General features: G+C 40.0%; 1 protein-coding gene across 4 annotated transcripts in view; it reads left to right on the top strand.

Annotated features, from left to right (window-relative positions):
- LOC118816761 (collagen alpha-1(XIX) chain) overlaps nucleotides 1–18,811 on the top strand; it is a 278,363-nt gene extending 259,552 nt beyond the window's left edge. For 3 of the 4 annotated variants that reach the window (XM_036583340.1, XM_036583341.1, XM_036583339.1), the window contains 4 exons: nucleotides 3,268–3,334; nucleotides 3,628–3,768; nucleotides 16,373–16,450; nucleotides 17,918–18,811. In XM_036583340.1, coding sequence (XP_036439233.1) covers nucleotides 3,268–3,334; nucleotides 3,628–3,768; nucleotides 16,373–16,450; nucleotides 17,918–18,024 — 393 coding nt within the window. In that variant the 3' untranslated portion in view covers nucleotides 18,025–18,811. Of the gene's footprint in view, nucleotides 1–3,267; nucleotides 3,335–3,627; nucleotides 3,769–8,029; nucleotides 8,599–16,372; nucleotides 16,451–17,917 lie in introns of those variants that run through there. The other variant, XM_036583342.1, reaches the window with a different exon arrangement.
- The last annotated feature ends 5,920 nt before the right edge of the window (nucleotides 18,812–24,731 follow it).

The raw sequence follows: 24,731 nt of genomic DNA, 5'->3' as shown, positions 1-24,731 counted from the left end.
AGGTTAGTTTAATGCAGTAAATCCACCAGGGCCAAAGTCTGGCGTGTATCCAAGTTGATTAGAAGCATTAGTTGATAAAATTAGCCTAGGATGCAACCTAGGCTTATTATTACACTCTTGACCTCTTTCTGCAGTGCCCCCTAGTGGCCATTCCCACAGTGCAATGGAAATTGACTCAGATATTTAAACTTAACATAATCAAGTAAAATAATTGTTCTCTTAACTTTATTATCAGATGAACTAGGACTTTGTTTTCTCTGTGTGTGAAACATTGTGTTGAGCTGCTAGCGAGCAATGGGGGGTGAAAGGGGAGGGGTGAGAACCCCCTGCTGTGAAAAAAATCCCACCTCTCCACAAAGACGACTGCACTGAGATAATTAATAAAAGATTATCGAAAGTTTTGTAAATTGAAGTTTTTGTAGAAATATATTTAATCAAAATTACTGAAGAAAATTCTATACCTCAACTAGGGGAGCTCCAGAGCAGGTGCAAAGTTCATTTTAAGGCCCGTTTGAAAAGTGGATAGAAAGAGGGTTCTTCAGGAGCTCTTTAGTAAAGACAGTGATTATATATAGAACAATGAAATTTTGTTTGAATGCTTAAATGGTTCTGTGTAGTTCAGAATGTGGTTCTTTTTATGTGTTTGTGTTCAGTTGCTTCTCCGAGGTTATGATGGTTGGTCATTATATTCTTTAATCTCCAGGATGAAGAACTTGTTGGATACCCTTTGGTAACAGTTTCTTTTACAGTTCTTTAAGTTCTAGGTTCACCAGATAAGTGTGAGGTACAAGCCTCTAGGTACTAGGTCATTATTTTGGGTAACCTGATGGCAAGCTCCAGTGCAGTTATCTTAATTACACTGAAATTCCCAGAGGGTTCTAGATATTATCTGGGAATGTGAGGTACAAACTCCAAAGTACTGTGCTGTTGTTTTAGGTGTTGCTTGTATGTTGTAAAACAGTACATGAACAAAGTACAAAGAGTTTTATATAGAATGTACCTGTTTATTACTTAATTAATTAAACAAAACTGGGCTGTAAGTGAAAATGGTTCTTACTGAGTCTTTATTGTTTACTTCAGAAAACTTGTGCCATTATTTTATGCCAGATAACTTAACCGGTACTTGTAGGTGTTTCCAATTTAGCTTTCCTCCTTACTTGTGTGATATTTAATGTGACCATGTTTGTATTTACCATCTTGTTGCTCCAAATAGTTATGTCATTTTTACTGTGCTCTTTATCAGCTTAATAGCCAGGACCAGTTGAGCATGTCAGTGTAATTTAGCAAAACTCTGAACTTACCGTCATGTTTCTCACAATAATTAGCTAGAACTTTGCAATTTGTACCTGGTTGATACCTAGAAATTAGGGGACAGTAAAGAAGCTTCACCAACCCTTGTTGCTTAACTGTGATGTTCCTGTTTATAACAATAAGTTTGTTGACTTGAATAAGCAAACTTAATAACCTGGCATTCAGCCTTACACACTGCACAGATCCCTGTCCCTGAGCCCAATACAAGGGGCTTCCCTGCTGCTTTTGTTGGACCACGTGCAGCATTCCCATGAACTTTCCAGAAGAAATAATTGGTATCTCGGCAGAACACACATTTCACACAGCTGTTACCTCAGAGGGGTGGTGTGTAATTACTGGAGACCGCCGTCTCTCCCCGGCTTTAAAGAGCGAGCTGGGTTTTGTGTTGTTTGTTAGCCGTAGACTGCAGCTCTGAAGCCTTCGTAAGTCTCCTGCTGCGCTGTATCTGTCCAACACCTCCCACTTCCAATCAAACAGGCTTGCAGCGGGGTCGCACGGAATGGGGGGGCTCTGTGCGCTGTGTGCTTGCAGTAGGGGTTTGTTGTGGTGCTTGGTGCTCTGCAGAAAACCGCCAGCCACCTCCATGTTCACATTCATAGAGAACTATTATGTAACAGCTCAGACAAGAGAACACAATGTTTTCAGACCAAGAGATCAGGATGCTAAGAGGTAAATAATAATACTAGAGTCGTCTCAGGATGTTAGCAGATGCAGGGATGTGTATTTTATTAGCAGGTAAGGTTGATATCAGTGTTACAAAATCACAGTCAACTTTAATGTCCACCAGAACATTCTTTACATTTCACAATGTAGAAATATAATCAGGATAAAGATTGTCACTAATTGAGTAACTAATCCATGAATCTACCATTCATTCTAACAATCAAGTATTTAGACTTCAAGTATTTAGTATTTAAAAAAAATAACAGTATCAAAGCATCCATGGCTTTCATCAGACAAAGTATGTGTTTGAGGAAAAAAGACAAACAGGAAAGACTTTGTTGCTTCCTTTAGTTTCTCTAGTCCCTGATGACAGAAAAAGAGAATAAAAGAAATAATAAAAAATAATAAAGTGAAGCTGAGATCATATCTATTGCCGTGTTGTTCCTCAAGAGTTGATGTTGGGCCCCTTTGAATTTCCAGTAATGACAGTGATTATTAGTCATAAAAAAGTTATTTTAATTTTTTTTATTTTAACTATTCCACTGGTTATTTTAACGGTTGAGTAATTAGAGTTTAAAAAATAAACAAACGATAACAAAGCATGCATAGCTTCGCCAACACAACCAGTCTTTTAAAATTGGGTCTTTTATGTGTTACCTGCTAGATATGCTAACTTCAGCATAACATAACAAGTTACAGCCTGCAGCCTGACAGGTTGTATAAGCTAACTGCCTTAATTTAACCAGGAGAATAATGTTCCACTAATACATTAAACACAATAAAAAAAATTGACAGACAGTCAAAACATTGGGAAATAAGGAAAACATGTACAAGAAAGTCCACCATGCTTTTCCTATTGAAATGATGGAACTCTTACAAGACAGCGTCCGAATAGGACAGTTTTTATCTTGAGAGCGTCCAAGTGCTGCCCAGAAAGTGTGTCTGTTTAGGTTGCTGCCTCCCAAATAAACAGCACCATATATGAAGGCTTCATCATGTAGAAAAGGCTACTAGTGGTAACATTTTACTGTCTTTCTTTAAGCAAGTTGTTTTGTTTGTAAGCCCAGTTTTCTTCAAGTACATGTCTCTACAGATGATCAGCGTGCTGCGCGAGAGGCCATTCAAATGGCTGATTTAAATGCTGTTACATGCCATTCATTCCTTTATCTCTGAAGGCACTGCCATTCCCACTATGAATAAAACATACATTATCACCATTTCGTAATTGCTTTTTCTTAATCTGTAGAACATGTTGCACTGATGTTTGTGTACCCGTTCCTGTTTTGTCTGCAGAGCGATCCCACCACCGTGGAGGAAATTAAAACGTTCATCCGAAATGAAGTATTGCGCGTCTTTGAAGGTACATCTGCCGCAACCGAGACGTCCTTCTGGGGGATTTCTCCTCCAGTGGCTGATTAGTTTTGACTTTCATTGCTCTTTCTCAGCATGTGTGCACTCTTTGAGAGATTTGTCAACATTAGTTTAATAGGAAATTAAGTCAGGCCCTCAGGGCTCTAAGTGACATCAGGACAGTGTGTAGAACTGCTGCAGTTATTTTAATACCAGTACCAGCTTTTTATTCGTTGTTTGTAGAATACTTGGTCTTATTTGCTAACTATTAATGTTATTTATGTAGTGAATGTTGTTTTGCAGAGAGGTTCTCTAGTTATGCCATGCTGCAGAAGACCCCGGCGGCCATATTGGCCGCACATGGTCGTCAGGGTCCCCTGGGACCCCCCGGTAATGATGGCTCCCCAGGACCCCCTGGAGAGCCAGGACCTCCAGGCCCTCAAGGTAGGAGCCAAAGACTATCAGACTGAAGCCGTCTGCTTCCCTGGCAGCTAACGCTGGACACTTTCATACATATTCTTACATGTGTGCTCTTAAAAGCTGAGATCACATCTATTTGATGGTGTTCCTCAAGGGTGGATGCTGGGGCCCCTTTGGTTTTCCACTGATTTCTGTGATTACTTAGGCCCTGTTCGGATGGGATTAGTGTTATGTGGGGAGGTGGGATAATGTAAATTTTTCTGATGTTTCTCAGTGATTTCAGTCCTGTTTGAATGTGCCACATCAGTGATTTTACTGACTGTGTGCTCCCTCATCAGTAAAGAACAAACAAAAACAAACAAAACAGACAGAAGAAATAACGTCAGGTTATGTTAACCCCTTAAAATCACAGGTTTATTACATACTAAGGCTTATTATTCAGTAAATACCAGGACTTCAGTGTATTCAGTAAATACAGGGACTTCAGTGCAAACTGGCTGAACTGTTCTGAAGTTTTAGAGGTTTTAGATGTAATAAAACTTTGGACCCGGCGTGGGCTCTGGCCATTTGAGGAGTTAGATTGTGAAATGCTATCATATTCTGCAGAAAATGAGTTTCTTATATAGGTAGGCTCAAAGAAGCATTTACTTGTATTCTCTGTGGCTAAATTCACACTGATATGTTACATTACTGTCCTGTTGCACGTGTACAACTCAGAACTTGTAAATATTACAGAAAAAAAGTTTGATTTTATGCAGTGAAGTTGACTGTTTGCTGTGATTTCCCAGCTAATGGTGATGCTAATGACGCACTGCATTCACTTAAGACAAGGTTAATGATTAGGGTGAACGCAAAAATGGCTAAATTAAATGTTTTAACATCTTTTCCACTCTTTTTGGACCGGAGGTGGTGCGTAAATCAAGTAGCCGCTTCATCTCTCTCATTTATACTCAACTATTCCATCCGAATCAATCATGAACATTACAGATGTCCTGTGTTAAACTGGTATTACCCACCTCCCCGTGGAAGACTAATCCCACCCGAATAGGCCTTCAGTCAAGGAAAGACAGATCAGTAGCATTGCGAGCTCATGTGTATGAGAGACACAGAGCATGTAAGAAAGAGAGAGACCTGCTGTTCTGGCTGCCTCTTCCTCCTGTTTCTCTATCACGCCCGGTAGACATGCGGTTCGCTCTGCTTTAGGCAGGAAAGAAGCTTCCCGCTGAACCGACCGACCGAGGAGAGAAGCAGCGATCGAGTTCCTAAAAGCACAGAGTTTTCTCACCGAGGTCTTAGAGAACCTGTCAGAGAGCATTTAAAAGAACTGACTGGAACTGTGTTGTAAAGGATTCGCAGGTGTTTTTCGGTCGCTAGCTACATTTATCAGCACAGACTGAAGGCGAGAGAAACAGCAGAGCGCGTCACAGAGTGGCTAAAGGGAACGTATGAAGACAAATGACGAATAGGCTGAGAATAAGAGAACGTGCTATCAGTGTGGACAGAGAAAGAGAGAGCAAGAAAACATGTAGTGAAAAGAGTAAAAGAGCCCGGCGTATCCCATATCTCATTCTGGAACAAAACCTTGTAAAATAGAAAAAAAATAAATAAAGACAAAAGAAAGAAAGCGAGAGAGAAATGAAGGTGGTGGTCATTCATCAAATCTGGCGACTGTTCTCCTTTAAACTTTCTCATCAGTTAGGATTTACTGCTTCAGTCTGTGGCTTCTGTCTGAATTACGGACGGCCTGTCCTGCATTAGCGAAGAGGCAAGACCGACACAAGCTTCTCAGACCCTTTACGGCTGTCAGTGGTGTAGAATTAGTGTGTTAATGTGGTGAAAGGTGAGATGCCTTGGTTTGTGCCTCGACTGCACAAGCTTATAAGCTTCTACCTCATTAAAAGAATTTTTTTTTTTTTTTTATTCTGTTCAGTCGCTGAGATGCAAACATTCAGAGTGGTTTGGTGTGAAATGGTTCAGATGTCTTTACAGTGGTGGTGATAGGAACCAGGGGTTGCCATGACTACAACACAAATATATATACATTTTATTTACTATCCAGAACCACCAGTGAACCTACACGAGTCTTCTGAGTTTATATGAATGTTGATGATGGAAAATAGTGGAAAATCTGAAATAATAAGTTTTCTTTGGGGACTATTTTGCCTCACAGCGCCCTGCATGTATCCCTCCACCATGAATGGAGTTTAAGTTCTCTAAACCATCATAAAACAGTGTCTCAGTCATCAGGCAGTGAATTCATATCCATTTCCTGTAGTAACTTTCTGTGAGGGAGCTTTTAGAGGGGGACGTCTGGTTCCTATCACCATTATTTATATTACTATCACAGTTATTTGAGATTAGCGCAGTTGTTTTTAGATTTCATGATCATGTTACAGAATGTGAAAAGCATTTTCTGTAGTTGAGCTGAGGCAGGCAAACATAAACAAACAAAGCAGAAAACAGAACAGAAGTTCTAACGTATAACTGGGCGGTATTACATGTTTAGAGGATCGGTTATTTATTTATCTAGGTTGCTGATGCTAATGTTGCTAGCATGTATGCTTAGAGAATGAATTTTTCGTACGTTAAGCTGTGCATGACTCCACACATGATTCTGTGTAACTGTAGATATTTTGCTTTATGCACACAACAGTGCAGTATATCATTTCATATCAGTACAACAAAAAAACAAGAAAAGAGAAACTGTTAATCAGATTGTTAGTTGTTTATCTGACCATTCATCTTCAGTGGTTCTTCTATAGCAGTGGTTCTCAAACCTGGTCGTGGAATATCACTGCCCTGCACTTAGTAGAGTTCTCCTGCTCCCAACATACGGTTGTAGCCAAAAGTTTGAGCGCCCATGGTTAAGTTCCATGGTTTGTTGATTTTCAAGGTAAACATAACTGATCCTCCATAGGAAACACACTTAAATGACATTTTCCTGCAAATGTCAGTGCACAGTTTTCACTTGTTTTAACATATTGCTAAAAAATAAATCATTTTCTTTTGCACAGGATATATTTTATCTTTTATTTTTCCACTCAGTATGTTAAATTCAGAAAACAGCAGGTTTCTATAGAGGAAGTGTTCGATTATTTTTGCTTAGAAAATCAACACTTTTGCGTACGACTATATCTGATCCAGCTAATCATCTAAATAAAGGGGAATTTTGCCAATATTTCAAGTCTCTGCATGATTACATGGTTAAGATGTCATTCAGAGTGGTTCAGAGTGGTTTGGGGTGAAACGCCCTGTTCTAGATAAACTTACCGAGTCAGAATTGTTCACAGTGGTGGTGATAGGAACCAGACGTCCACCTCTAAAAGCTCCCTCACAGAAAGTTACTACAGTAAATGGTTATGACTTCACTGCCTGATGACTGAGACACTGTTTTATGATAGTTTGAGAACTTAAACTCCATTCATGGTGGAGGGATACATGCAGGGCGCTGTGAGGCAAAATAGTCCCCGAAGAAAACTGATTATTTCAGATTTTCCACTATTTTCCATCATCAACATTCATATAAACTCAGAAGACTCGTGTAGGTTCACTGGTGGTTCTGGATAGTAAATAAAATGTCTATATTTGTGTTGTAGTCATGGCGACCCCTGGTTCCTATCACCACCATTGTAAAGACATCTGAACCATTTCACACCAAACCACTCTGAGTCACTCTGATTACACCTCTCACACTGAGTTATGGAGGGATTATTAAAAATTGGTGGAATTCCCCTTTACAGACCAGGACTGAGAAGCACTGTTCTTCTGCAGTGCTCCAGAGAACCCTTCTAGGAGCCTCTGTTCAGAAGTGTTGTTGGCAGTGGTCAGATCAAGTTGCCCTGAAATGTACACTGGTTTGTACTTTGTTATACACTGTGGTGTTTTGATTCAAGCACTTAATGAATTAGATTTTTTTGTTAAGCTTTATTAGCATTGTTTAGCTAAACTGAAGAGGAATAATCAGAGAAAGAGGAAAAAACAAGCAGAAAGTCAAGTTTAGCTCAAAAAAGTTGAGTCTCTTGGTAAATCAGTAATTTAAGAACTTTTTTAATTTGAGTGTTGTTGACTTCTAACTTTGGGGAGTGTAATATTTCCTCATTATTTCTCGTCACCCTTCACCGGCTCCAGTCCTCCCTTGGAATATCCAATTTGGCCTTTAATGTGGAATGTGCCAAAATGAATGGTTTATAGAGAAAAATATCCCTGCTGTACTGGTCTCTCTCTCTCTCTCTCTCTCTCTCTCTCTCTCTCTCTCTCTCTCTCTCTCTCTCTCACGCATTGGAAGTGCTCTGATTTGACCTGGAGTCAGTTTTTCAAGCGAGTCCGTTCACGCGAGGTGCCCGCTGGCCACTGAAGGCGCTGTCAAAGAAAATAAGGCCTTTCAGTCAAATGCTGCTCTCTGTGAATGTCATTTAGCTGTTTTGGTGTCTTATCTTCTGTCTGCTTGATGCTCCATTTCATTCTTGTGCCCTTCCGTTTCAGTTGTTCTGTTTTGGAAAGGGAGGTGCTGTATTTTCTCTGTTTTTGTTTTTATTTGTTTGAGAAATGCGTATCAGTGATTATATATATGGGTATATTTACAGCATGTATTTTATTCACATTGTTGTAACACAGTTGTATATTTTAATGCCGATGTATTATATGTTTGGGGACAGCTGAGGATTTTTTTAACCACTTTTAATACTTTTAATACCCTGTGACTTTTCTTCTGATGTTTTCATCTGCTTTATTAAAATGCATCACTTTTGTGATCTTCAGTCATAACCAAATGGGTAATTTCTGACTTTTTCCCTGCATGACAGCAATATACCTGATTATATTTACTGTACTAAACTGAGTGTTACCTGTCAGATAACGAGATTTCATGAGAGGCAAAGGTCTTTTTTTTTGTCATGCTTCAGTTTATATTCAGAGGTGAATTTGCTCAGACTGTAAACAATTATATGGTAATGTGACAATTTTCTGAAAATATTTTTATTTTTCTACCTACAGAGGAGTTAAAGGCATTGATGAAATTGAAATAATGTGCTTTTACACTGAGTTCCCAGTTTATTAGGCACACCTACCTTGTATCACATACGTTGGCCATTTTATCGGAGTTAAAAGCGGTCCACCTCCCAAAAATATCCAGCCAACAGTAAGACTGGGGCTAGAAACTGAGCACTGATGAAGGGATAGACACCAAAGATGAGTTAGTGGTGCTTGAAAGTTTGTGAACCTTTTAGAATTTTCTGTATTTCTGCATAAATTTGACCTAAAACTTCCTAACAGTCCTAAAAGTAGATAAAGAGAACCAAATTAAACAAATGAGTCAAAAATATTAGACCTGGTCATTTATTTATTGAGGAAAATGATCCAGTATTTCATATCTGTGAGTGGCAGAAGTCGAGTAGCAGATAATTTGAAGGTGAAATTAGAGTTGGGTGTTTTTAATCAATGGGACGGCAATCAGGTGAGAGTGACCACCCTGTTTTATTCAAAGAACAGGGCTCCATCACAGTCTGATCTTCACAGCTAATGTTTGTGGAAGTGTATCACGAACACAGGAGGTTTCTGAAGAGCTCAGAAGAAGAGCTGTTGATGCTCAGGGGGCAGGAAAAGGTTACAAAACCATCTCTGAAGAGTTTGGACTGCACCACAGTCAGACAGATTGTGTACAAATGGAGGAAATCCAGGAGTGGTTGACCAACAAAGATCGCACCAACAGCAACGGCGTGGAATAGTCAGCGAGGTCACAAAGGAACCCAGGGTAACTTCTCAGCAACTAAAGGCCTGAAAGCAAAGGTTCACATACAGATCTGTAATATTGGATCATTTTCCTCAGTAAATAAATGACCAAGTCTAATATTTTTGTCTCATTTGTTAAATTTGGTTCTCTTTATCTACTGTTAGGACTTGTGTGAAAATCTGATGAAGTTTTAGGTCAAATTTATGCAGAAATCTAGAAAATTCTAAAGGGTTCACAAACAGTAAACGTTCATACAATCTGTGATATATTAACTTTAAATAACTTCTACAGATGAGGTTTTTGGGTTTCTGCAGCTCAGTATTTCCACCTGATTTACTTCACCATGGCTGTAATTTAGCTACGTCTAACTTTGCATTGCTTCTACTTTAGAGCACTAGATAGTTAAATCTGCCTCTGTGGGTTCTTTCGGGACACAGCAGGAGATACCGAGCATCATGAATAATAAATTAAAGAATTATCAAACCAATCCACTGAGAACGCAGATTCACCCGCACACTTCACTCGCAAGGACTTCACTCTCGTTCAGCAGGGAAGCCTAAGCTTTCAAAATAAGAGTCCCATATAATTCTACTGTTAACTGTAAGGTTTAGTTGAAGACTAAAATATTTCTTAAACATTATGTATTTATGCAACTACTACTACAATTACTACTACTACTACTGCTAATAATAATTAGTAATAGTGGTTGTAGTTGTTAATAAAAGTTGACTAAAATGTGCTAAAATTTATCTACATTATGTAGTTAAAAGTCATACTTGGTAAAAGATATACAAGAGAGATAGACACAAGGTGGATGTGCTCAATAAACTAATAGGAAAATAGATATTAGGTAATATTCCATCATATTCAGTACTGTGAAAAAGTCACAGACCACTTTTATTTTTTATTTTTTTAGTTTTCCAGTTAAAATGGCTAGTTAAGTACAAGTTGCTCATTTTTCAGCATCATAAAAATCAGACACTAATTTAATAACATCAATACCACGTCTTTTTTAATAGAAGACTTGGTTTCGTCTTTTCAAAGAGATCTGCAGGGATATTCGCCTCCAAAGTTCAGTCTTAGAAGCTGGTTGATCATTTTCTGAAGTAATCAAACACATTCAGTGGTGTTGAGGTCTGGACTCTGGGGTGGTCAGTCCATCGTTCAGCTTCTTTGTTTGATGTGTCCGTCTCCTTTTCTCAGTGAGGTTCTTCTTGACAGCTACACATCCTTTCAGACCCACAGCGCTGAGTCGTCTTCTCACAGTGGAAGGATGGACAGAAACACCTGTGGATGTTTTCAGATCTGAAGCAGCTTGATTTTCTCCTCTCTCTCAGAGATGAAAGCTTTAAGTGCTGTTTATCTGATGGGGCCAGTTTTGGGGTCGACCAGGTCTTTCAGGTGGTTGTTAGGAATCTTTCTCCTACCTTCTATCTAGTCTCCTTAAAGGTTCCCCTGAAAAATGAGTAACTTGTACTCACAAGCTGTTTTGACTTGAAATTAAATGAATGAAGGTGGTCTTGAGAACAACACAGCCACATTGTACTGCTATTGTACTGCATTGCCTCCTGCCTCCGCCTGCAGCACTGCAGAGTGTATTGACACTGGCCAGTGAGTATATTCGACCACAGGGAGCCGTGATAGGAGGCCAAAGGTACAGTGCTGTTCTTCCCATGGAATGCCGTCTCTTTCCTGAATGCGTTCAAGCACAGGCACGTACTGTGTGTGTTTGTGTGTGTGCCGCCTTAAAGTAGCACCACTGAATGATGGAGTGGCGTTTCTCTCGAGGTGGCTCTGCGTTCACAGGCCTCTCTCTCTTTGTGGAAGTTCTCTCTCGTAGTCTGTGGGCTGTTGCTCCTCCAGGCGTGCAGTATGCCATCTTAGTGTCTGCAGAGATGCTTGTAGTTGGATCCAGCAGCTCTGGAAAGACAGCTGCTGCGCGTTTTTGGATTTTGGGGAATTGCAGTCATCCGCATGCCGTGACTGACTTTATCTTGAGATGTTCGGGGAGGAATGAGTCTGAGTCTGTCTTAGTGCGCCAGTCTGCATTTGCATTTGCTGTGCTTTCTTATTTATGTTTGTTTGTTTGTTTGTTTTTGCCAGTTGAGTTTGTTCTTTTCTGTGTGCTCAGTCTTGCTTCTGAAACACTGTCTTGGTCACACATGGAGATCCGCTGCTGAAATAGATGCTGTTTTGTAAAAAGGCAGTTTTTAGAAGAGTGCCTGTATTGGTAGTTTAATAGGAGAGAATTTGCAGAGGATTGTGGGTAACACTTTACTACTTGAACCCTGCTACAATGATGTAAACATGTCATAGCAGATGTCATATGCTGTCATGACAGTTTATATCCAGTAATATAACCGTGTCAATATAATAATAATAATAATGATAATAATGTTTATTTATATAGCACCTTTCAAACATTAAAATGCAGCTCAAAGTGCTTTACAGTAAAAACAACAGAGAAAGAGGAGTAAAAAAGGTAATCAAAAGTGGAACAAATAATAAAAATAAATTGAAAGTAATATATGAATAATAATTAAAAATTAAGGTGCACAAGATCAAAGCAACAGTAGCAGGCTGCCACTCAGTCCAAGGTCACATGAATAAAAGAATAAACCATTTAAACAAGGAATCATAATTAAAAGAAAGCATAAAATGAAAAGAATAAATAAATAAAAAAAAAAGCAAAAAACATTGTCAACTGTAAGCTCAGTTAAAAATGAGCGTTTTAAGTCATCGTTTTAAAATGTCCACTGAGTCTCTCTAATACTTTTAGGTATAGTGAGTTGGTTTACATGCACTTAATAATCTGATGACTGCAGAAAATCAGATTTTGTCAGCAATCAGATCAACATGTTAACATGCTCTTGAGTAATCAGATAATGGGGAAACTCCGGGTCTACATGAGTCAGACAGTAATCAGATTTCTGCTTTACAACCGACCAATAAACTCACAGAAGAAAACGTGACGTAAACGTAACGAAAAGCTCAAACTTCATTAGCGGCTTTTTTCAAAACATCACATCACTTTACCTGAAAATATGATGAAAAGATGAAGAATATTTAAATCCTTCATTTCGTCAAGCATGCGCAGACTGAGAAATCTGAAAGAAATCAGAGTAAGAGTTCACATGCACTGAGAAATCTGGTAACTGAGCTAAAATCCAGCCTCTTTATCGGATTTGTTAATCAGATTTCTAGACTCCAGTCTAAGAAATCAGAGTGTGCTGTTTACACAACCATTTGAATATCAGATAACTGCAGAAATCTGATTATGATCGGATTATTGAGTGCATGTTAACGCGCTCAGTGTTTGTAGTGGACGAAGCCTGCTTCCCCAGATTAATTCTGGGGTGCTGAACAGATTTAAATGTGAAGGGACATAAAACAGCAGAGACTCAGTGGTAAGAAGGTGCTAAACCATTAGTAGCTCGCAGTATGTGCACCACTCGCTAGTTGGGCGTGAAAGTGGGCAGTGCTTTCCAATAAAACCAGCCTTTCAGGTAGTGAGACAAACAATCAGATACACTTACTGCTCTCTTATTGGCTGCACGTCCTGCAAAAGTTGAAAACATTTGAACTTGTTTGTCATAACAGTTAACTAGAGTACATAGAAAAAATTAGCGTTTGATATGACATCAAACATTACAGCACATCATGATTATTACCGGTAACATTAACCCTGTTTACATGCAGCCTAATCCGTTAATAATCTGACTAATAGCTCAATCAGAATAGAATACATCCATTAAAGACCTCAGTCGGAATAGTCTAGTCTGATTGAGGCCATTCAGAATACAGTTTCTATCCGACTGATCGAGGTGGGTAATCCTGTAAATAATCATTAAATAGAAGAATAATATCCGTGTAAACGCCTGTATCTGATTACATTCCCTATCAGAAAGTTTAAGTCCGTTCTGATCATGTTCGTCGCGTCATAGTGAAAGTTTATACTGTTCAGCATGGCGGGAGCAGAAACTGGTCTGCAGAGGAGACGAAGTTTATGCTCTGATCTTTAAAAGACGGCGGTGGGACGGACGTCCAGCTTATGTGTCTCAGAACACGACGTCTTCCTCTCGGCCTTCTTTAATAAGGACATGTGAAGGACGTTTTCCTGAGTCTGACATCATTTTAAAGCAATTACAAACACAAGCACTGCTCACTGCTGCTCATCTCACTCTGACTGGACTCACGTGATGCTGGTTGTCATGGTAACGTCTACACTAAGTGGTTCTCTATGCATGCGTGTGATTTAGGATCGGATTACTAGTGTGAATGTAAACAGAGATTTTCGTCAGATTGTTGAGTAGAGTGAGGATAAACACCTCAGTCTTAATCTGTAATCGGAATGTGTTCAATCGGATTGGAGAAAATCTTTGCATGTAAACACAGACAGTGTTATATTACTGAATGACATCGGTCATGACGGCTCACGACAGCATACAACGTCTGCTGTGTACGTTAATGGCGTGGTTTATGTCATTGTTATGTAGCAGGGCTCGAGTAAAGTGTTAGCAGATGCCATAAAAAGCTTTTTACATTGTTTTTTGTGTTTTTTTCCCCATTATTTTAAGCTATTTAAAGGGCTCCCATCCAGCCAAACGGACCTGCCTTGCTTTCTTGAAGTAGAATGTAAACAATGCTGAACGTTTAAAGTGTACCATTCACTCCTCAGTCTGTACACACTGTCAGAATAAAAGGTACTTTGGGTCCATTTTCGCTCATCAAACTACAAACAGTGGCTTTATGGTGTGTACCTTAAATAAAGGGAAAGGTACTTATTTGTATCTTTTCATAACCTAATGTTTTAAAAAAGAACTATATAATATAAAAGACAATGTGGAGCCAATATAACTTAAAACATATAACTGCAGTAGATTATAGTACAGTCATGTACACACTGAACATGTACCCTTGAGGGTTCCACTGCAGTGACAGTACCTTTTTTTCTGAGAGGACAGTCCAGATCTAGATAAGAAGCTTGGTTTGAATGCACCATTTCTGTGATGTCACAAAATCAGCACACAGAAATGTTGGCTAAATTGCTAAACTGCCCATCATGTTGGAGTTAAAAGTCATGTTTAAGGCTGGACTGCTTTTTTCAAATGAGGCACAGCCAATCAAAACAGCCAGCATTTACATATCCATCTAAAAGCCACAGTAACTAAAACAACTTTAATGTAATTTAAATACTTGGAAAAAGATCATGTAACTGAATTCTGACTGTTTTTGGTACATAAAGCCAAACAAAGTTCACAAAAAGTCTTCAAGAAAAAAATCTAATTACAATATGGGGCCTTTAAGGTGATCAGCCAGGCTTCGTCCTCCTGCTCAGCTCACTGGAAGCTGTTTATTCTAGGATGAACACAGAATTCAGGAGAGTTTCTAATAGGAACACTTCACCTCAGGCAATGTTAACTGCTAATAATGACCAAAGGCTAGTCGGGTCCACTTACCATCATGCAAATGAGATCATGCTAACTGGGCCCCACTAGGGTTTATTCAGTTTAGCATAATTAGAATTTAAGGGTGAAGCGTTCCTACTAAAGTGTTGGGTATCAGTGATGAGCTTGTATCTTGAAAATGTTTGTATTTATTTGTTTGTTTATTTATTTAGCTTATAATTTATAATTAGGGCCTGACAAATATAAAAAATTTTCACCAATGCTGCAAAAAGTCTGGTCAAATTGCAAGTTTGTGTTGATTTTCTAGGTGAAAAGCGAACGCATCCTCTACAGAGACACACTTCTGCACATTTAAATGCACAGTTGCTGTTTATTTGCTGAATTTAATATATTGAGAAAAATAAAACATAAATTTGTTAAACTTGGCAAATAAAAAGAAACTGCAGTAAAATTTGATGTGTGTAGATGATGTGTTAATCCTTTTTCCTCGTAGAAAAGTAACGAAACAGGTCATTTGACCACGGATGTTCAGAAAACATTTGCATATGACTGTATGATTGTCAGGTTAACCCTGCATTCACACCGGCAGCGCCGCGATGCGACAAATCAGCCGGACGTCGTTCGTTTTCAGTGAGAGCTGGCGATTTCCGGTGACAGGAGGCGGCGTGAATCTTGGCAACACAGAGTGGGCGGAGTCAGCGATGCAACAAAGTTGAACTTCATGCAAATAAGGAGCGAAGCGAGGTGGCGATTACCAATAGGAATTGAGCAGCGTAATAAGCGCTTTATCTCCACCACTGTGAAACAGTACGCTCCATTTTAGGTTCTAGATAATCGTTCCTACCACAGGTGGAATAATGGCGGCGCCGCAAATAGACAATAATCACGAAGAGCAAATCCTCACACTCTGACTGCACAGACACAGGAATTCAGTACAAATAAGCACACAAGCGATTCCTCACCAGGATTTTTAATTTTAGCGAGAACGCCTCTGATTTGGGCTTGGCGTCGGTGAAACCATGGCAACCAACGGTCAGTTGGAGTTCAGAAACGCCCACAGGCAATGAGCGTTCAGCGATTTGGGCGACAAGAGGCGAAAAGCCGCTGCCGTTGTGAACGTAGGGTTAAACTGTGCATGTCAAACGGGGACCTTCCAGGCCAAAGTGCTGTGGAGATCAGCGGTTACCCTCATCTAACGCTCTGAATTCATGAAGGCTTTACTGAATAGCTGATAAGCTGAATCAGGTGTGTTTAATGAGGCAGTGAGCTGAAGTCTGCAGTGTTTTGGCCGTGAGGACTGGAGCCTGACACGTGGTCTAAAACAAGCTGCTAAATTTTGAGACCTCAGTATTGGTCAATATTATCGGCCAACCAATATATCAGTCAGGCCCTTCTTATAATCTGTGGCTACAGCTGGAGTGTTTAGAGTAGACGCGTGAGAGATTGTGCTGTGTTTGATTAGTGAAACTGGCTGCTCTGTGTTTGTGTGCAGGTTATCGAGGACAGAAAGGGGAGCGGGGTCAGCTGGGGTTGGGGATTCCCGGAGCTCCAGGCCCTGAAGGCCCACCAGGTATGAATTTCCTTCAAAAAGTGAAGTTTATCAAACAGACCAAAGCTGCATGGAACAGCCAGGGTCGCTCCAACAGCCACGAAATGCTCCTCCGGGCAGTTTCTCCCAGTGTTTCACATTCCTCATTTTGTTTAAACGCAAAGCAACATGACGACTCCTAACAGACCTAACGAGCGTAGGAGCTGTTGAGGAGTCTCCTGCAGTCCCACACAGTAAGCACAGCGAATCTGTACTCATGAGCTGCTGGCAAAGGTTAAAAACTTGTTTTTTGACTTTACAGCGTCCTGATTCGAGGCCTCGGTTTCACTCTGAGGCATTAGCATTTAAAAATCAGAGCTCGTTCTGTCACACCAGGGCCAATTTACACACCTACTGTATCTAAGCACTAATCAAAAGGGAAACCGTGTCATTTGAGGCACTTGAGTGAGCGCATGTAAGTATATTAACTGACTGCATCAACTTGTCAGCATATCAGGGCATTTTTGGAGAGCTGCTCTTTTTCCACAGACCTCAGTATGATTTTTTTTTTTTTTTGAGACGTTTCAGTTTACAAAAATGCTTCATGATTGCTGTTTACACTTCATGTTTATACTTTTATACTTAAAACAACTAAACAGATTTGGTCAGCTTGCACACCCAGTTGCTGCCAAAACACAGCAGAAGGCCCAGTCATGTTTTTTCTTTAATAACAGTTTATTTCACTGCAAGAAAAAAGTTGTGAATGCATTTCAGAAAACTTCGCTTGACATGCAGATTCACCAAAGCTCTTTAAAAGGATGGCTGCGCAACTTTTCCAGTGCTTTTTATATCTTTTTAAGATCTGAGAAAAGAAAAAGTAACAATTTCAAGCACACAACAACACAAACAAGCACAAATATGGCATTTATTAATGTCCATTTATTCAAAATTACTTTAAAAAAACTTTTTAGCAACTTTTTTGACTTTTTAATCATTTAATATTACATATATATATATATGTATGTATGTGTGTGTGTGTGTGTGTGTATATATACACACACACACACATATATATATGTAATTTATATATATACATATAGGATAGGAACCAGGGGGCGCCATGACTACAACACAAATATAGACATTTTATTTACTATCCAGAACCACCAGTGAACCTACACGAGTCTTCTGAGTTTATATGGAATGTTGATGATGGAAAATAGTGGAAAATCTGAAATAATATCTATTTTGCCTCACAGCGCCCTGAAAAACCTCTAAACTATCATAAAACAGTGTCTCAGTCATCAGGCAGTGAATTCATAACCACTTCATGTAGGAACTTTCTGTGAGGAGCTTTTAGAGGTGGACGTCCGGTTCCTATCACCACCACTGTGAACAATTCTGACTCTAGAACAGAGAACCACTCTGAACGACTCTGTTTACATCTTAACCATTAAATTAAGCAGAAATTTAATAAACCACATTGCCTCCCCTTGGATTTCTTCACAGGTCCACCAGGAATAGGCATCCCCGGACCCCCAGGGTCTCAGGGCCCGCAGGGAAGATGCAACCCCGCTGACTGTGTCCACACATACCACGCCCACCGAGACGATTAGAGCCCACTCTGTCCTTCTGAAGCCTGTCAGCCCAACTCGAGGGAGGATCCACAAACAGCAAACCTTCCTCAGCCTCTATCAAACATGCACTGACGCAGCAGAAGAAGGTACGACCACCTCGGGAGTTTTGCCAAATCGCTGAATCCTCTCGCATTTCAGATGCATATGCCTTGTAACCAGTGCAACACCACAGCTGTAATATTCTATTTATTTATTCATTCATTTTGTTTTCCCTGTGCGTGACCAAAAGCATTCCGTCTTTACTCGTTCGCTGGTTTTTCAGGAGTGCAGGATATATAAGCTAGGTCAAACTGAAACTCTTATTTACCTCAGCTTCCTTTTGTCCAGCTGAGATGATGTTATTTTTGTGATGGAGCTATGCAATCTTCAAAAGAGCATGAATATAGTAATGGATGTTGTGTAAATATTGTAGCGTGTGTAGTTTATAGGGTATGAAGGATGTTTTTGTTTATATTTTTTTCCAAAGGTGTGGTTCAAAACTGCAGGACAGACACTTTACATGGGGAAGGGCACTGTCGAATTCTCATCCTGATGATTCGAGACGTTCTAGCACTGTTAATTTAACTTACAGTTAATATGATGATGAAAGATCAGCCAGTCAGAGCCGGGCGCACATTCATTTTCTTCATGTGTGGATGTGCACATTCACTTTCACACTACGGGACCTGAGATTAGAGGCACGTTGTGAACGGAATTCAGTATATACATATTTATATTTATATATGATGTGACAGTTGTAGTATTTACTGACCTACACAGCACGGTGATTATACCTACAGTGAACAAAGCGATGCACTGAATTTACTTTTCAGTTTTTAGTGAGTCCCTCTTTCCCTTTATTCCAGCTTCCATTCTTTTCAGGAGACTCACTTTCAGCTCCTCAAAGAATCTGCAGACACACCTCCAAAGTTCAGTCTTAGAAGCTGGTTGATCATTTTCTGAAGTAATCAAACACATTCAGTGGTGTTGAGGTCTGGACTCTGGGGTGGTCAGTCCATCGTTCAGCTTCTTTGTTTGATGTGTCCGTCTCCTTTTCTCAGTGAGGTTCTTCTTGAACAGCTACACATCCTTTCAGACCCACAGCGCTGAGTTGAGATTAATCACAATTAAATGCTTAACCCTCCTGTTATCTTCAAAGTTACTAGCATCTTTCATCTTTTATGTTCTCGCACTAGTTGAGGTGTGGTTCTGTTAGGGCTCTAAAGCAGAGAGAAGCTTTACTGAAGATTGTAAAACTGCATGTTACAGTGACTTCAATATCAACCAAATTTTGGTATTTCCTATGTTTTAATGGCTAAAACAGCTCAAACTGACCCCAAAGAACACAGATGATGCGTACAAAGTGTGGACAGAACACTGAAACCAATATCAAGTTTATTTTACGTTTACCCAGTAGTCACCATTAAATTAGGAACAGTCATTAAATATGACGCAACAAAATGATACCAGACGCTTATTTGGAGACGTTAAACACTGAAAGGAGGTCAAATTGACCCCAAAGATAACGGGAGGGTTAAATAATGTTTAACTACACTATTTATTCGATTTTACACTATTATTTTATTCGATTTCAAACAGTCTGTTTTACCCCCATGTGGTTCTTGCACTACTACAGGTGTGGTTCTGTTAGGGCTCTAAAGCAGAGAGAAGCTTTACTGAAGAGTATAAAATTGCATGTTTTAGTGACCTCAGTATCATCCACAGCAACCAAATGTGTGTAAATGTTGATATTTCTTATGTTTTAACAGCTAAAACAGCTCAAACTGACCCAAAGGATACTGATGACGTACAAAATGTGGACAGGATGCTGAAAACATATTTAACATAGTTTAATTTATGTTTACCCAGTAGTCTCCACTAAATTAGGAACAGTCATTAAATATGGTGCAAAAAAATTATACAAGTCATTTATTTAGAGACGTCAGTCGTGGGCTAGAGGTTCGGGAACCGGCCTTGTGGGTCACGTGAGCCGACAGTACGTGACTGAAGTGCCCTTGAGCAAGGCACCTAACCCCCAACTGCTCCCTGGGCGCTGCAGATAGGGCTGCCCACCGCTCCAGGCAAGTGTGCTCACTGCCCCCTAGTGTGTGTGTTCATTAGTGTGTATGTGGTGTTTCACTGCACGGATGGGTTAAAATGTGGAGGTGAAATTTTTCCACTGTGGGACTAATAAGGGTCACTTAAACACCAAAGGAGGTCACAATGACCCCAAAGATAACAGGAGGGTCAAATGAAGTGAGTACCCACATTTAACTACACTTTCTTTAATCATTAGACGGTCCTAATATCTTCTTTGAGTTTATAATTCTTATGTTTTTCCTCCTTTCTGCAATAATTGTGTTGATGTTTTATATTTAATTCATGTTGAAATCATATCACTGAACCGAGTGAACTCAGTGCATCACTTTTTCAGTGGTAAACGGACTGTGTTGGTCTGTTTTTCTGATTACAGTGTGGGGGTGGGAGGAGCGTTCACTGTTTACTGTTTACAATCGAGCATGCAGCTGATCCCCCACCTGACGGTCACTACACCTGACTTTGGTGCTGTATGTATATTTTGACCTGGCTGTTCTGAAAGTGCAGATTGTGGCACTAAGAGTCTCTTGTTTTTAACATTTTGACATCGCTCTTTTTATTCTGTTATTTTCTACGTTTATGCCTGTTCTCTTCTTCTGTTCGAGGAAGTTCTTTCTGAGGTACTTGAATCTTTTTTTTTCCTTTTTTTGGGAAAATGCCATATCCATCATTATCTACATAATCCAAGCAGGTGGTTTTTCACTGTTGTACATTTTTACTACATACACACGAAACGTGTCTTAACTCTGTACTTCTGTGTAAATGAGTTCATTATTTATTTGTGTTTTGATTTTTGCGAGATCTGCCGGCTCCTTTTATTGTTTTCCTCTCTCTTTGTAGATTTGCATGTATTTCCTCTTATCTTTCCACTGATGGTAACCCTTTGTGATAAAGAGCCACTGTCGCGAGCCCACGCTGTGCAGCGTTAGCGGAGATTTCGGTGGGGTCTTTTGCGTTCGGGGGTTGAGGGGGTCTTTTCAGTCGCTGCACCCTGAGCTGAGCTGGGAGGCCTTTCAACTTCGCACAGAATCTAATTTGTCTCTGTTGCCCGGGCGATGAAAGTCTCCAGAGCGGCGGGTGCGTATCTGACACATGTGATCTTCTCCTTTCGGCTCCGTTTGTCTTGTGCCAGGACTTTTCTTTCATTTCTTTTCTGGCTCGTAACGAAGCTGCACTTTCATATTCTTACTTTGTTCTTGTTCATCTTTTGAACCAAAGAGGTAAAAAAGGAGAAAGCAAAGTTTCTTTGTGCTTTAGTTGGTATTGTAAGTGATGCACCGGATGCTGCTGCGTTGAAGTGGAACGGGCTCAGGTCACTGTGGGTTACACTATAATGTCAGAGATAACTGTGTATTTATACGGATCTTATGAAGTTTACATCTCAGCTCAGAGTTGACTTGTATGGACATAGATATACATACCTAGATGCCGCGCTGGGTCCAGCCAGGCACAGCAGCGGCGCCGCCATATTGAGATGGTTAACATCGCTGCTGGACTGTATTCAGTACCATTACAGAGCGGCAGTTTAAGAAAGATACTGTCCGAAATTACACTATTTCAGGAATATCACACCCAGAAAGTGGGATAGGATTATATAACGGAGGGAACGCAGTGATCCACACTCGTGTCTGTGTGATGTGTATTTTGTGTGGTGTTTGTGTAGATATGGCCGTGTGGTTAATGAGGCACAGAGAACCTGTTGATGTGATTGTTTTTCCTCTGGTTTTAGATTTAGTTACACGATTCCTTAATCTGTGTAGATATTCATAATAGATTAGCGTTAGCACCTTAGCAAGAAAGCGTTTTATTTGCCAGCCTCTTGTTCAGATTTTCCCGTTCCACCTTAAATGGTGCAGCAGTCACTTTCTGGTCCATGAAGCTGCATGGGAACAGGAAAATTCAAACAAGAAGCTGGCGAATAGGAAGCCAACTTCAGCTTCGTCCTTCTCACTGTGTTTAGGGGGTTTACTTTATTGTTATGTGTATTAAGATGAGAAGTGATTCACTCATTGATGATTTGCTGATGTGTCTGATTGTGTTTCTCGCACTAAACTCGGTTTTTATCGTCAGGTGCAGACTAAATACTTTCCTGCTGGTCTGGACGGCTAATTAGCGATCAGTTATTAAAGTAATAAAGCTACAGAGAGCAGATCCGTGCAGAGTAGATTCATCTGTGTCTGAGGATTATAACTAAACAGATTTGGTGAAAATCGGTTGAGTAATAAGGAAGCTGTGGCTGATTTAATCCTGAGACTCATCGTCTCTCAATACAAGGGAATTAGTTCACAAGCGGATCTTGACCTCTCCAACATGGCGGACGTGCAGACGTATGGCCTCAGATAGATGCCATGTTGTCTGTTGTTCTCTGGGTATGTATATCTATGGTACGTCACCAATACCATATAAATAAAAAGAATGCATGGCCATGTCTCATTAATCTGTGGGAATGAGAACGTATTAAGGCTTGGGAATGAGATAATTAAGTCGTGGCCATGACTTAGGCATGGAAAATGAGATCATACCTCACTAAGTTGTGGCCAAGCATTATTTTTATTTATACCGAATGTCACCAGCAGGGCTCTGTAGACCTGTCAGTGCTTCGCCCACAAACGTGTTCTTTCGTAGCAGCTGCTGCCAAGTTGGACAAGCTAATTTCAAATGTGTTACTTATTTTACAGGCATGTGAAAGTTTACGATAGATCAGTTTAGTCGTAAACGTGGAGGCAGATTTTCATTTCCATCCTGCCAAGTTTTGAGACAAACTTTATTCAGACTTGATCAGTTTATCGGGGACGTCTGTCAAACACAGTGGCACGTCTCTTAGCATTAAAACTCAACGACAGTAAAACTAGTATTAGCTGGATGTTTGTGTCTCACATGCTCATATGATGAGGCTCGATTTGCATGATTAGTTGATGATATTGTGCATAGAAAGTAATGCTTTGATATTGTGTAGCTAAAAGTGAATACAGAGTGTTTTGTACACGCAGCTGCCGTTATAATCGCCCCTTAATCAGCCTCTGATACACTTTTCCCATTGTTCTCCCAGTGTTGAGGTGATGGAGACGTAGTTCCACCATCCAGACCAAGGAAATGGTTTAAAGACGTTCAGAGGATCCGCTGCTTTATGATCCGTAAAATGTTTAATAAGGATATGTGCAGTAGAAGAGTCAACACGGCGAGTAGCAGCAGTCAGAAATCTAGTTTTTTTTCAGTCAGAATGCAACATCTGCCTGGAAAACCCACCAGAATCACAGAGATTTGTATTCGGACTGGACTGAATTTGTCAGGCAGCTGCTGAGTTTGGCGAAAAGTAGGTAATTTGGTCATTTTTTTAGACAGAGGAGGGAGAAAAATACCAACATGGCCGTTGTTTTCATGGGAAAACTACATGGGAGTCTAACCCAGGACACATAATCTCATCTGAATGGGGCTTCATGGGGACATTCTGAGCCTCAAGGAGAAAAAAAGGTAACCTGAATACGAATGAAATTTATTCTAAAGCATATGCCGAGCATCCAGACAGACAGTCTAATCTTTTTTCACGCTGGGAGTCGCTCTCACAAGGGCACACAGAGTACAGTAGAACTGTCCAGCGCCAGTGCAGCTAGCGGTGTTTTATTTCTAGGGAAAGACATTCTAACTATTTTTGCTATTCAGACGTCCCAATTTTTTAAATAATAATTTGAATATAAGAATGATACCTTTATTTACAGAGCAGTTTTCATAGCAGTGGCAGCTCAAAGTGCTTTACAGACAGGTGATGATGCTTAACAGTAATGGAATATATATTATATAGCATTACTGACAAGAAAAAATCTAATAATGTTAAGAATAACCGCAGATGCACAAGAGCTCTGAAGGTGCTCTGATAACACAATGGCATGTAGTAATCTTGCACTGTAACTTGCTCAGATTTTAATGTGCTTTCACTTTTACCATAGTAGCCTTTTCTTATCTAGCGTTTAGAGATTTTATGTTAACACCAAGCAAACGGGGGTTTACTTTCACTCTCACACAGGGACGTTTGAAGCTTGTAAGACATTTAAAGCTGCGCTGTCTTAAGCTGTCCTGAGTGAGGAGAATAAAAACAGGCTAAAATATGCTGCTGCTGTGAGTCGCCTGTAAAGCCTTAAATAATCATTTAAAAGTCAGAGGCGGCGAGTTTTTCACGCCATGTCGTACGTCTTAGCGTATTAATGTCACACACAGACTCAAAAAGAAGGTCCGGCTCGATGTTTTGGCCTCAGATGATCTCAGAATCAACGTCATACTGATGAAGATGTGATGACAGAAGTAGATAATTCACTCACATCCTCAGAGACGCTCAAAGAGTTCTCTTTGAATTCTCTTAAAATTGTTAGATTCATCCATTTGTTGAAGAAGCACAACCCACGCTACAAAATAGTCTTCAGCACTCTGCATGCAATTACATGTTTCCACCAGAGAGGGCTCCAAATCCCCAAAATTTACATGAGGCAGCTTTAAGTAGTAAATTCTTTACGTTGCATGTTGCTAAGTGCAAATGTTCACAGGAAACGTGACTCAGTGATTTGATGATAGGTGAACATGACTTGGCCTTACTTTGAACTACTTGTTCCTCATCAGTC

This window comes from Colossoma macropomum, unplaced genomic scaffold (assembly GCF_904425465.1).
Source record: "Colossoma macropomum unplaced genomic scaffold, Colossoma_macropomum, whole genome shotgun sequence".
NCBI lineage: Eukaryota > Metazoa > Chordata > Actinopteri > Characiformes > Serrasalmidae > Colossoma > Colossoma macropomum.
The sequence above is the reverse complement of the archived record's forward strand: the minus strand, read 5'-3'. Positions and strand labels throughout refer to the sequence as shown.